Source organism: Salvelinus namaycush, chromosome 14, assembly GCF_016432855.1.
Source record: "Salvelinus namaycush isolate Seneca chromosome 14, SaNama_1.0, whole genome shotgun sequence".
In the NCBI taxonomy this organism is placed as follows: Eukaryota; Metazoa; Chordata; class Actinopteri; order Salmoniformes; family Salmonidae; genus Salvelinus; species Salvelinus namaycush.
The window spans coordinates 18295160-18308407 of NC_052320.1; the positions used below are offsets into that span (position 1 = coordinate 18295160).

General features: G+C 41.5%; 1 protein-coding gene across 3 annotated transcripts; it reads right to left on the bottom strand.

Annotated features, from left to right (window-relative positions):
- Window positions 1–5271: 5271 nt before the first annotated feature.
- Window positions 5272–10421, bottom strand: LOC120059220 (protein SET-like). Of its 3 annotated transcripts, XM_039008095.1 has the most exons (8): window positions 9021–10421; window positions 8840–8917; window positions 8629–8740; window positions 8304–8458; window positions 8025–8101; window positions 7633–7796; window positions 7413–7463; window positions 5272–6929 (listed from the first exon to the last, which is right to left on the bottom strand). In XM_039008095.1, the coding sequence occupies exons 1-8, from the start codon at window positions 10005–10007 to the stop codon at window positions 6763–6765; spliced, it is 1791 nt and encodes a 596-aa protein (XP_038864023.1). In that variant the 5' UTR covers window positions 10008–10421; the 3' UTR covers window positions 5272–6762. The 3 variants fall into 3 exon arrangements, with proteins under 3 accessions (XP_038864023.1, XP_038864024.1, XP_038864025.1); XM_039008096.1 differs by lacking the exon at window positions 7413–7463; XM_039008097.1 differs by lacking the exon at window positions 5272–6929 and having other exon boundaries at window positions 7413–7496.
- Window positions 10422–13248: the final 2827 nt, after the last annotated feature.

Consider the following 13248-nt stretch of genomic DNA (forward strand, 5'->3'; position numbering starts at 1 on the left):
AAGTCCCACACGAAAACAACGAAAATGCGTTTGGGAAAGTATTTAATGCTTAAACGTCCAATAAATTATACCTCTGTATATCATAGAGAGACACCGTTTCTAACGTCTCTCTCGATTTATTTCCAAACAGCATGAAAAATATAACATAGATTTCCGATCAAGAATTATAAAATGATCATTCTAACAAATGTTGTCTTACTCCCATAGCCCTCATCCACCCGAAAAGAAGTAAATAGCTTAATGTAGGTCCATATGTCCTCTCCTCGTGAGGGTCCTGTGCTGTGAAGGTCTGTGACTGCAGGTGTTTGGAGGGCTGCCCCCTCTCCTCCTCCCTCCCTCCTCTCCCTCCTCCTCCTGCTCCCTCCCTCCACTTCTGTCATCATTACAGTACAAGGGTAAAGCTCAAATTGTCCCACTTTTAACCGACTTGATGTTGGTAGGGGAAAAAACGTCTGTCCAATGTATATTAGGCTAAAGTAAACAGGGAATTGAAATTAACTTCAATTCTAAATTATAAAAATACATTTAATTCTAAAATGTCATTACATGATGACAGTGATTTAGAAATGAAAAGGCCATGTCAGTCTATTATTTCAAATGGTATATTGCCCCCCCCCCCCCCATAGACTTCAACTAGGCTATTGTATTCTACACCTTGTTTGTGCATATACAGTAGGTTACATGAATACTGTAGTCATTCCGATGTCACAGTAAATTGAGGCCCCATGCTGTGTCGTGAAAGATATATTCAGTGCTGTTCAGCTCCACATGAGAGCCAGGAGAGTCCTAAAGATTACTCAGATTCCTGACGGACCGACTCCTGGGCTCACGACAACGGTCACAAAGTAACCAGTAGGGGGCAATTTAAATAAGACATTCACTCTTTCAAACCAGCTCAAAGCCTGAAATTACTAAGCACCATTCTCTTCTCTCCACCATTGATTTTGTGGAAAGCTCTGACTGACACATCAGGCACACAGAAGATGAAAAGGCACAGGGATGTATTAAAATAAGTAGCCTAAGGCTAGGATTTAACCGTTTCAGATAGTGGCATCTCTGCACTGCACATTCAGAGGTGCATTTGATTTGCACATCGTTGTGTTTCAGATGGAAAGAGTCGACACTTCATTTAGAAATTGACAGATCCTGTGCCAAATAGTGTGCCAAGTAACTTCTCAGCCAGGTTCCCCGTCAGTACAGTACTGAACAGGGCTGTGTTTCATTCCAGGAATATATTCCCTCCCATCTGCCCTCGTTCCCTCCCTAGGTCTGCAGTTGGATGCTGAATTTATTTACACTCTCACTCATACCCATCGTTCTGGTTGGCCTGGCTCATTGGGAAAGCAGGAGATGGAGAACTTTGGGTTATTTTAGTTTAGGCTTCGGCCAAACGTTCTCTACACTGGTGTGTCCAGATTACAGTACATCCAGGTTGCGAGTGAGCAGTGAGGTCTTTGTGCTATTTTTTGTCTTGCTCTGTGGGAGGCATCCTTCACTTTCCAGCTGAGGAAATGAGTCATGAGTCAGCGCTGAGCTCAGGTTTTCGTACTACGTTCTCTGTACTCCGAGCAGCCATGGACAACACCACACTGACCGGCTCCTACTGCTTTACAGGGCACTACTAATGTGACTGATATGGTCCTCTCAATGGGTTATCGGCCCCATGCCCACTGAGTAAGATAGTGTAGATGTAGTGTTCACCGCCCCCACCCTAATAGTGGGAATTACGTTTTTGCCTTCTGTTAACATCTGTGTATGTGCACAGGAAGAGTATTTTTTTTAATCAGATTTTTATTGCTGTGATTTGAAAAGACAATTTTTCAATATGAGTCAAAGAAACAGTACAGTGGAAGGGCAGATGCTGCGTTCATTTATAAAACCCATACTGCACAACAATTCCACATCTCAAGTGCATTAAACAGTCTCCATTTGTAGACATCTCCTTCAAAAGGAAGAGTACACCTGCAAACATAACACATACAATGGACATGGACGCCTGTAGTCTGTCTGTGTCTCTGGACCTCGCCATCTGACCCTCAGGTAATGTGCCATGTGATTACTGTGGAATTGAAAACCTTGTAAGACAGACAGCACCTCTGACCCTGAGAAGAGGCAGAGACACATCAATCAAAACAACATGGACAAAACTAAAGACCTGAGAGAAAATAAAACCTATTATTATACTGATGGATGGTCTGGAAATAGATCTGATTTATTTTCTGAAGGACGATATTTTATTCACATTTTATCATTCAGGACTGTCCTCATACCAACAGGAGCTTTTGCTTAGAAAAAAAGAAAGTCAAGTGATAATAGAAGATAGTGGAAGAGGTGATGTAAGTGACATGCATAAGCTTCATGCTTAAATGAAGTTATGAAAACATATTTGACAGGAACAGTGCATACGTGGCGCTCATACATTCCAGTCAGTACTTGTACAGTATTGGAACTGGAAGCCAGGTTATTGCAGGTTTTTACAGTGAAGGAAGGCGGCAGCTTCCTTCTGAAGCTCTGTCTGTCTGCATGTGTATGGCCGGTGGTATGCCACATGTTCACGAAGCCATAGCCAGCTATCCAGTCACCATCTGCACAGAAGACAAGACTGGCACTCTCCCTCTCTATAAAATGCAGCTGGGAAAATAGACCGCTGTTAAAGAATAATTCCTTCAAAAAAAAAGAGAAGAAAGAAACAAGGGGTTGAAAAAATGAAGGATAGTGAAAAATGCTTCTAGGGATGAGTAAAAGTACAGTGCATCTGTCTTGGGAGTTAAATCTGTCACCTTGGTGGGAGCAGAATGGATAAGCATGCTAATGCTCCCAAGGCTCATTAAAGATGGATTCTCCATGGCAGGATTTTGGGGAAATAAGGGTCCAAAGGGAACTGTTATTTTTCAACATGCATTAAGACCTCCACTTCATCTTACTGGTGCCATAATCCCCTCCCATGTTTACCTTTGTCTTATACCTTACGGAGATCCACTTTGAGAAGTCAAGCTGTTGAAGTGAGAATAGCACTCACTGCATGCACTGAGCCACTCTCACTCTCCAATGTTGTTCACACCAGCGACAAGGAATATTGAGCGGTGGGTAAACATAAGCATATTCTATTTCAATCAGCTCTCTTTTCATCAACTTCAATCAAAATGAAAATCAACCAAATTATTCCTGGTAACATCTCTCTTTCTCTCTCTCCAATCATCCATCCCCAGGTGAGTTTCTTTGTTATGGGGAGACAATAGTGCCTGCATTGTAATTTCTGTCCGCTCACCCTGTGTGTAAACTCATTGTCTTCTAACATAAATCAGTGAGGGCAAACTAATGGAGACAGAGAATGCTTCTCTCTGTATACAACAGCCTGTGGAGTGCACAGCATAATGTACTGTAGGAGTGTGTTAAGCTTGTGTTAAGCCTGTGTGTGCACATGCATGCATGTGTGTGCAAGTGTGTGTGTGTGTGCGCAAATGTGTCTGTGTATGTGTGCGAGAGAGAGAGAGCGTGTGAGATCATGCATCTCTCTGTGACTGGGCAGAGCAGAGCAGTCATCATGCTTTCTGTGATCTCTCAGATAACAGTCATCCATCTGCTGTGCATATCTGTCAGGGCCTGGGAGGGCAGGCTGAGGCTAATCACTCCAATCATCTATCTCCCACCACACTGTCTCCCACGCTCCTTCTTGCTCTCCAATCTCACTCCCTCGCTCTTCCTGTCCACACTTTCTTTTGCTCAGTTGAACTTCCCATATCTTACCACAAATGAAGCATAGTACATACTATGACGGGTGGTGAAAACACACACGCCACACGCACAAACACATGCATACACATTCTAAAGTATCTGGCATTTTTGGTTCACCATGTTGTACTAAAATGCAAAGATTACTTATGTACCATGGATGAGCATATCCCGTCATACATAATTTTGGGGTCCTCTTCAGACAAGGATCCTATAAGTGCCTGAGGAGTCATTAAAATTCCTGATGAAACCAGAGAAGTTAGACATAAAACTTACATAACAGGGAGATGTTCAGTCACATTGACTTGACACCAGTGGGAATGTAACAGAGGGTTGTCTTCGGTCTGCCACCCGTTATAAATCAAAGCCTTAACACGTGCTGCTCCAACCACAAACAAGCTACAGTCTCTGGATTACCTTGTTTTCTCAGCAATCTATGAGTCTGTTTACCATAATCAATATTGTGGAAACCATCTCAATTAATTCAGATAAAAGCATTTGTGGTTTTGCACTAAAGCCCATGAGGTGCTACAGTAATCCCCTGGGCTGAATAGAAGTGGGATGAGAGATTAAAGAAGATGAGGCAGAGAGATATTGGGTTTGTCATTGTGTTATCATTTGATGGTGTATGTATGCTGTATTTTCTCCCCATTGCTTTTATCAATAGTAAGTGGCCCTTCTAGTCTGCATGCCTCAGTGTGTTCTGGAGCTAACAGGACAGGTTTTTGCTAGTGGAACATTTATAGCTGTGCATTAAAACTGGAATCAAGGGTTTAAGTGAACCATTGCAACATTGCCACTGTTCCTTTGTCCGGGCCTGTCCAAAAATGCCCCACCTGAGGCTATTTGCAGAGCCAAGAGCTAACGTGAATCCAAATACTGTGTTTGAGGCAGCCCACTACCAATATTTTTTCCACTAATTGGTATTTTGACCAATCACATCAGATCTTTTCACATCTTATCTTTTTCAGAGCTGAACTGATTGATCAAAATAACAATTAGTGAAAGCAATAACAGAATTGGGCTACCTGTATAAACACAGCCTAAAAAGTGATATCACATTCTGACGTGTGTCATGTCAAAGCTGTGACACTGGTTGACATCCTCCATAAATGATACACTGATATTGTTGGTGTCTTCAAAGCCCTTTGCCTGTTCCTATAAGAATAGGCCAACTTAAACATAATTTACAAACAACAGTATGTCTTTACTGTCATAATGTCAAAGTCAGTTGTCATCTTCAGTATAAAGCTCTTTCATACTGATATTCACAGTATTATACATAGTATCTGGCTGACTCATCAATGGACGCAGGGATTCTGTTACCTTCGATACACATTAGGCCTATATTCCTGACTTAAAATACTATTTGTTATTTTCTATTTTCTTAATTGTACATCACTTGGGTTACAAAAGCAGTTCAGAGTTGTGATACCATGTATCCTTGCAGTTGTATACTGCCATCTTCTGGTTTGGCAATATATTCAGTACAGAAGGTTGTATTTACCTAACTACTAAAACTCAGACAACAAAAACCAGTAAGCAAAAATAAATAACTTGCTATTTAATTAAGTCGGATTTAAAATGCAGACATTATTTTATCTTAAAAAACAAAACACGTTTTCTTCAGAACTATAGCATACTATAAAATAATTCAGCACACAAAATATAACTTTTTGTTAATGTACCCTATTTGTCAAATTCCAGATGGCTACAGGTAATGATTTAAGCTTAACAGATCCAAACTCTGCACACAAAGTTAAGTTTAAATATGTACATGCCAATGCCATCAGTCTGTGTGGAAAAGAAACAACATAAAACCACTAGCTATCATTGTTACAGTAGTTTAAGAGCTGCCCTGGGCTACAGTTCTGTTACTTTGTCGGATCACACTCGTCAATGCCTTTGAGGCAACAGTCACTGCAAATATTTGCTCTATACAGAATCTTTCAAACTGTTAAATGTCATCATTCTGACTTAACTTACTTTGATAGACAGTTATTTATCAAAAAACACAACAATGTGATGATAACAGTTCCTAAAAGTTAAACAAAAGCAAAAAAATTTGAATGCATGGATGCAACAAGCTCAAAATATTACAACTCATGTTACAAAATTGTGGGATTCCACCCAAATAACTCAATGAATATTAAAATATACTTAAAGAATTGAAAAACATAAACATGTGTGAATATTAATTAATATGGGTGCACAGCTACACACTACGTTTATGATAGGAAAGGCGTGAAAACACAGGAGACATTACCTATATTTACCTTATTAAAATAACACAAACTACTGTAGAGTAAACTTATTTTACACAGATACACCCAAACAATGGCAGGAGTGTGAGAAAACATTATATAGTAGTATATGGTCTCAAAAATCTATCAGTTTCCTTCCATGAAAACACTCACGACTAGGTCATCCCTGAGAACAAGATTTGGTTCAGTAGGAAGTGCATCCGAGATGTGTTGGGAATAATATTACAACCTCTATGAAAATCTCCTTTTTACCTCGTCAAAGATCAGATTTACAATAGGAAAAGTCCAAGATAAATTGAGTTGAAGACGTGATCACTGATACCTGTCAGTAAAATATCTAGTATTGTTTTATTGGACCATTTGCAACAAGAGATTCTACCAAATCTTGGCAGTATTAACAAAATTCAATCAGGGGTCTCAAACCTCGTAGAATATTATTGTACTGGTATTATTTTCGTTTTGTGTTGAGTAGCCCTAACAATAAGAGTAAACTGAATGAATGAGTCAAGATCTAATGCATGATTAAGTTACAATCCTTTGAATTTGAGACCCCAGTAATAAAGAATCTTTACGAAAAAAACGTTTTCATTTTTTTTTTTTTTTAAATCCAACAAAGATTACAGTAAAATATAGTCAAAACATGGTGTCCTGGATTTTTTTTATTTACCCTGATTTTAAAATGCAGTCAAGCATTTAGAATGTATTAACAATAATTGATATTTTGTGCATAATAAGAAAAAAAGGAAATTGGAAAGAACAAACAATCTTAGCTCTCGTCCTCTTCTTCGTCCACCTCAACATCCTCCTCTTTATCTTGGTCTCTGACCTCGCGACCTCGTGATTCATCCACGTCTTCCACGTCCACCTCTTCATCCTTCTCTCCGTACGATGAGTCCTCATCCTCTCTGGCGTCCTGGTCGCTGTCATCAGAGCCTGGGGAATGGAGATGATCAGACCTTTTATAATGGGCTTCCCACTCTGAGCCAATGGGGTGATTAGTATGGGATATAAACAGGGGGGTTTAACACTTGATTATGGTGAAAGCCCAGGAGTAGGAATATAATTCTGTTGTGCAATTGTGTGTGAATGGTGAAAACAGTAAGCGGTGGATTGAAGTATCAGGTAACCAAAATGGATACACAAATAGACAAAGCACCCCTTAATCCAATAATCTTCCAAAATATAACTTCCAATGATTGTACAAAACGGCTCTTGCATTTAAAGTAAAAACAGTCCTTGAATTTTTGCAGAATAGGCTGCTGAGTTGGCATTTCAAAATCACAGTCTTCCTGAACCATTGAAATAAATAGACTTTCATCCAAACAATGACTTCATGTTCTAAACTGAGCTGCAAAGCCGAGCAGCAGATCCAACAACCCTCCATAATAACATTTCTGTTCGTGGACAATGTCTTACCGTCTATTGCAACCTCTCCGTCATCATCCTCCTCTGGGCTTTCATCTGATTCTGAGGACATATTCGCTGTCTATTCAGTTTCACCTGGATTACTCATACAAGGACATCTTACTACACACGTATACACATTTCTCAGGAAGTAGAGGTAAACTAGCAGACACTGTGGCTCTAAAGGACTGGAATCATGGGCTTCTAAAGCTCTTTTACAGTACTGACTAACCTGTATCTCGGCCCCCATGCTCCTCGTCCTCATCCTCATTCTCCTCTTCCCTGCTAAGACCTCGTCCAGACTTAGCCTGCTCTTCTTCATCATCATCATCCGAGTCAGAGATCACCACACAATCCTCCCTGTTGCTGTTGTCAGCTGGCTTGGGCCCACTGGTGCTGTTAGAACCGTATGTTGTGATAGTTAGAACAATCAAAAGACCTTTCATTTCTTTTTCTTTTTTACACAAAATGCTTTCTAATAAAGGGTTATAAAAGTGTTTGGCAGTGGTTTAGGCTACATTACAGCACATAATAAAGTGGTTATGAAATGGTAATAGTATCATGAAGATGGAAAGTCCTTATTGAGCTAAGTTCCACGACAATAGGTTTTGTTGGGCTGCTTACCTGCCATTCTGCCTGGGTTCCCACAGTGGAGTCAAATAGTATCTGAGAGGGTTTCTGAAAAGGTCATCTTTCAGAATCTATAGATTCACACGGAACAAAGAGAGAAGAAGAGTGTGTTGGAATAGTGCAGTAACCGTAAACGTTATATACAGAGCCTAAAATAAAGTAAGTTGTGTGATCACCAGTGGATCTGTGCAATGCGTCTTTGCTGGATTACTCCATGCATGTTAGACTGTGCACCAGCTCTCAACCTATGCCTGGCAGTGAGCATGCTGTTACCTGTGCTATGTCGTCCCGGCCAGGACTGGCGTGGTCGCTGAACCAGCTGAAGAAAGTCTGGTAGACGCCGCGTCCCGACCTCCTGGGCTCACTGTGAAGCGTCAGGTTCTGCCCGCGGTGCCACAGGATGGGGTTGGAGAAAGACACTGGAGATCCTGTGAGAGAACATATAACAGGGGAAGGATATCATCATTATTGGCCTCATTTACACCCGATACCTGCTTACACCTCTACATCTACACCTGTCAAAGATGTAGGGACACCTGGCACATGTAAAATGTGGCATCCTAGCAACATAGATATGACAACTGGATCTGTCACTCACCTGCCATTCCAAGGTGGAGCTCCTTCACGATGATGTTGTTCTGGAAGTAAGGATTCCGTTTGAAGTGGAACCCGATTCTGTAACCAAGCTTGTTGGTCTTGAAGGATTCAATCTAAGGAGGAGACAAGAATACATTTTCATTTCAGGGGAGCAATAGAACATATATTCAGAAGACTTTAAAGAATCATTACATTTTTGATTATTTACTTACTTCAAGGTTGGTCATGTAACTGAGAGCGCCTTCATCTGTTTTGTCGATGTGAGCAGAGAGATGAGGGTGGTTCAATAACTGTTGAGCTTTGAGCCAAGGGAAAAATAAATGTGACATACCAACACACAATCAACAACATACGTGTGTGTGTGTGTGTGTGTAGGAGTATTAAAAAGGATACTGCCGTGACCCAGAAGCCGGGGATGGCCTGTATGATGGAGCTACGCTGGTCCACGTGTGGACGGCGCTGGCGGCTCAGTTTCAGCTCTAGCCGCTGGTGGAGCCGCGCACCTTTCTTCTCCAGAGCGTCCAGCCTCATCTGTACCTGCGCCAGAAGGGCCACTGACTGTCGGATCTCCGGGGCCATCTTCACTGACACTATAGCGCACTCCCCGTCATCATCATCATTATCTGAAGGGAAAGAGGAACTCGGTGTGGACGAAGATCCGGGTATTGAGTCGTCTTCCTCGTCCACATCGGGCATGTTCTCGGCATCCTCCCTGCCAACTCCACGCAGTGAGGTAGAGCTGTCTGCCGCTGCTGCCTGTGTGTGAAGACCCCTTTCAGGTTTTGATCGTTCCTTTGAGGACTCCTGGTCACCACGCTTACCTTTGTGTCCCATTCTCTCATAATGTCCAACTTTTTTGGAGGAAAAGGATGTTTGTTTAATAACCTCTTCACCCGCAGCTGCTCCTGTGAGACTAGCAAGTGCCTCGGCGGCTGCTATAGCGGCCGAATCAGACTGGTCCAGTGAAGTTGAGGGTCGGCAATCTCCAGCACCAGCACTTCCCAGGGTTTTTACTTCCTTTGCATCGCTAGAGACTGGTGCACCCGATAAAAGAGCACTGTTGGCGGCGCGGACATGTGCATCAGCGCTGGATGGGTTATTGGCAGTGACAGCTGCACAAATCCCCCCCCCGGGTCCCTTTTTTAGATCTAGTCCACTCTCCTCATTTCCACCATTCTTCTCTTCTATGGCTGGTACTTTATCGCCATCTTCCCCATTTTTGTTTCCATGAGAATTCGATGGTAATTCACTGGACACCTCTCCGTCCACTTTGGCTAACTTACTTGGAAGAGGGGACTGGCCAGCCTGCTCGTCGGACTGACATCGTTTCTTCGGTGCGGAGTCTGCAGACTTTTTGCTGTACCTCGTTTTTTCGCTCATTTTTGCCAATTAGTCTGCTGCGCTAGCCAACGCAATAGCCTACAAATTAGTTAACTAGCCTAGAGGGTAACGTTAGTGGAAATGTTTAAATAGCTAGATACAACTAGCTACCTTGTTCGCTGCACAAATTACTAGCTAGCTACTAGCTCGTATTTTCTATAAACAGCAAGTTCCTTTTCCGCGTAAATTTAGCTAGAGGCCTACAGTACTGTAGCGCGAGCTAGCTAGCTTGCGTGTGTTATTCGTGTTACAACTAGGTCCCGTTCTCTTAAAAGCAAGATATTAATTTAGCACTAATTGTGCATTATTATTTTTTAAGTATTATATTGAATAAAGTCCTGGTTTATAATTCCACAGAGTCCTGAAATTGTTTACATTTCTCCTTTCCCTCACTATTTCTCCGGCCGCGATGTTTATTACGTTACGAGATAGGAAAACAATCCGCTGATTGGTTACAGTACGCCGCGCTGAAACATATCCACCAATCATACAAAGGAGGTATGTTTGAGTGAGTCAGCTTTACCAACAGAAGCTGCGCTGCATATTTTCAGTACTAGGGGGCGCGCACGTACACGTACACTGACATTGTATGCAGTACCCCGACACTCGATCTATTTTGATAGGATTCTTTTTTTCTGGCCTACAATGTAGCCTTACTTTGATATGTGAATTGAAAAATACGTTGGGTTAGGAATAATTTTGCACTTCATTGTAGGCCTACCAGCAATTGAAACTAGCTGATTATTACCGATTATTAAAATATAGTATATGGAGAAACAATGTCCAGTTGATTGTGCTGCCTGCTCGAAAGATGAGAGACTGATTTTCGAGGACAGAGAAAGGAAAGCAATATCAATTTCAACATCAATTTAGAACACCGGCTTCCCCGTATCATGCAAAATGCTTGCACATGACACCTGACAAAGGAGTATAGTTACATTAATGTCATGACAACAATGTTATCACTGTAGTAATTTGAGTGTTATAACACAGGTATAGAGCAATTTGGCCCTGTTTTTGTTCCAGTCCAAGTTATGGTCTCTGATAATATTGAATATGACCAAGTTGATAGAGTCTTGTACCAATCATGTTCTCTTTAATTACATTATTGCATAGCCAACCTACTAGCTTTCCATTCATGTAGTCAGCACTTCATGTAGTCAGCACAAAATTTGAAATAGGCCTATTATTTTTGCCTGACGACTCAACCTGAAATGCATTCAGTTGCTCAGGTGGCAGAGCAATGTGGATGGATTGCCAGGCAACTATTATTGGATCACAACAGAGACACAAAAGTGAATGGCAGCATTACTTATGCCACCTAGTGGATCAGATGGAGTAATGATCCAAAACAAGGAGTCTATGGAGTATGAGAATGAGAACCACACCATTCATTTACCATCAATAACAGAGCACAAGACAGTATATACTTTTTTACTAGGAAGGTCTACAATATGCTCGATTATCCATATAGGCCTTGCTATGATTATTTAGATTAAACATGTCATACAACCTACACTCACCGGCGCTTTTATCAGGTACACCATCCCATTCACGAAAATGGTTTGCTCCTACAGTGAGTCATGTGGCCATGGCTCTATAAAGCAGGCAGACAGGCATCGAGGCATTCAGTTACTAATCGATTGAATGTTAGAAGGGGCAAATCGTCAGTGTCAGGCGCTGGATCCAGTATCTCAGAAATGGCAGCCCTCCTGGCCTTTCACACACGACAGTGTCGACGGTTTACTGAGAATGGTTTGACAAACAAAACACATCCAGTCAGCAGCAGTCCTGTGGGCGAAAACAGCTGGTTGATGAGAGAGGTCGAAGGAGAATGGCAAGAATCGTGCAAGCTTACAGGTGGGCCAACACCAGACAAATAACGACGCAGTACAACAGTGGTGTGCAGAACGGCATCTTGGAACGCACAACTCATCGATCCTTGTCCTGAATGGGCTATTGCAGCAGACGACTAGAAGAAGCGGCTACAGTGGGAACGCAATCAACAACACTGGACAATTGAGAAGTGGAAAAACATTGCCTAGTCTGTCGAATCTCGGTTCCTGTTGTGTCATGCTGATGGCAGAGTCAGGATTTGGCGTAAGCAGCATGAGTCCATGGACCCCTCCTGCCTTGTACAGGCTGGTGGCGGTGGTGTACTGGTGAAGGGAATCTTAATTGGACCTATATTGTCACAGCAAAATAATCCTGCTGCAAAAGGATTTGAACGTTTAATCCATAATGTTACTTGATCGGTGGTTAGGCTATTAGCTGGCCAAAAGTAGGCTACATGAAAAGTGCAATACTGTTATAACCATGTGTTAGCATGGGTTTTCAGTGAATTTATGTCAATCACAAAGCTCATCTGCATTTCAAGAAAATTCTCAGCAACAAAAGAATGATCAAATTAAAATTCCTGTAGAATTATCAAATTAAAATTCACTAAATATTATATTGTAACCTATAGCCTACAGTAGGTTATGTGCTTATTGTCGTATGTTTAAATACAATGATGTAATGGCAAATATGACGATTTGATGAAGCATCACATTCTGATAGGCATTCCAAGAGCCCTTTAAATACACTGTAGCCCATTGTGACACAATGTGACGTTACATAATAAAAAAGAACATGATGTGACATCATGGGAATATTCCATTCACAGAGAGTAAAGGACTGAAATATCACAATACAACAACAAAAAACATCCTGTGGTTCGATCAGAAGGGAAACCCTTCAGGTAATGTAAAGGAACTTAAAAACAAATCTAACATTGATGTACAATACTGTTGTAATTTGTTATGGCATATTACATAGCCCAATAATAAGAGCAATACAGAAGAAAACATAGGATTGACCATAATATCATTTTGCACTGTTTAGGCGTGGTTTATTTCCGTCTAATATTATTTATGAATATAAAAGCATGTTTCCAAACAGAGTGTAGTAGCCTAAAGTGTAATGTTGGAGGTGGGCGTGTACGGTCTCGGCAAACGGAAACAGAGGGTGGAGTCGCCAGTCCAGGGTTGTACCAACTTCAATAGCAAATTTGGAGAAGGCAATACACAGCTAAAATTAGACGGTTATTCCTCTGGGAATAAGACCTAACTAAAGTTCCAGCTAAGGTCTTCTAAACAAGGAGGACTACCCTGTACGAGCCACAAAAGTTGGTATTATAGAGACTAGCACAAGCTCCTCAGTACTCCATTGCCGTCATGCTGTACAACACGTTCTGAAACTC

Bases quoted from the DNA above. Each gene is read 5' to 3' on its own strand.
- LOC120059220 (XM_039008095.1), bottom strand. From the start codon at position 10,007: ATGAGCGAAAAAACGAGGTACAGCAAAAAGTCTGCAGACTCCGCACCG. The intron at 7,464-7,632 runs GTTAGTCAGTAC...ATATGTCCTCAG, and splicing joins GCATGGGGGCCGAGATACAG to AATCAGATGAAAGCCCAGAG. The intron at 6,930-7,412 runs GTAAGACATTGT...TCCATTCCCCAG, and splicing joins CGGAGAGGTTGCAATAGACG to GCTCTGATGACAGCGACCAG.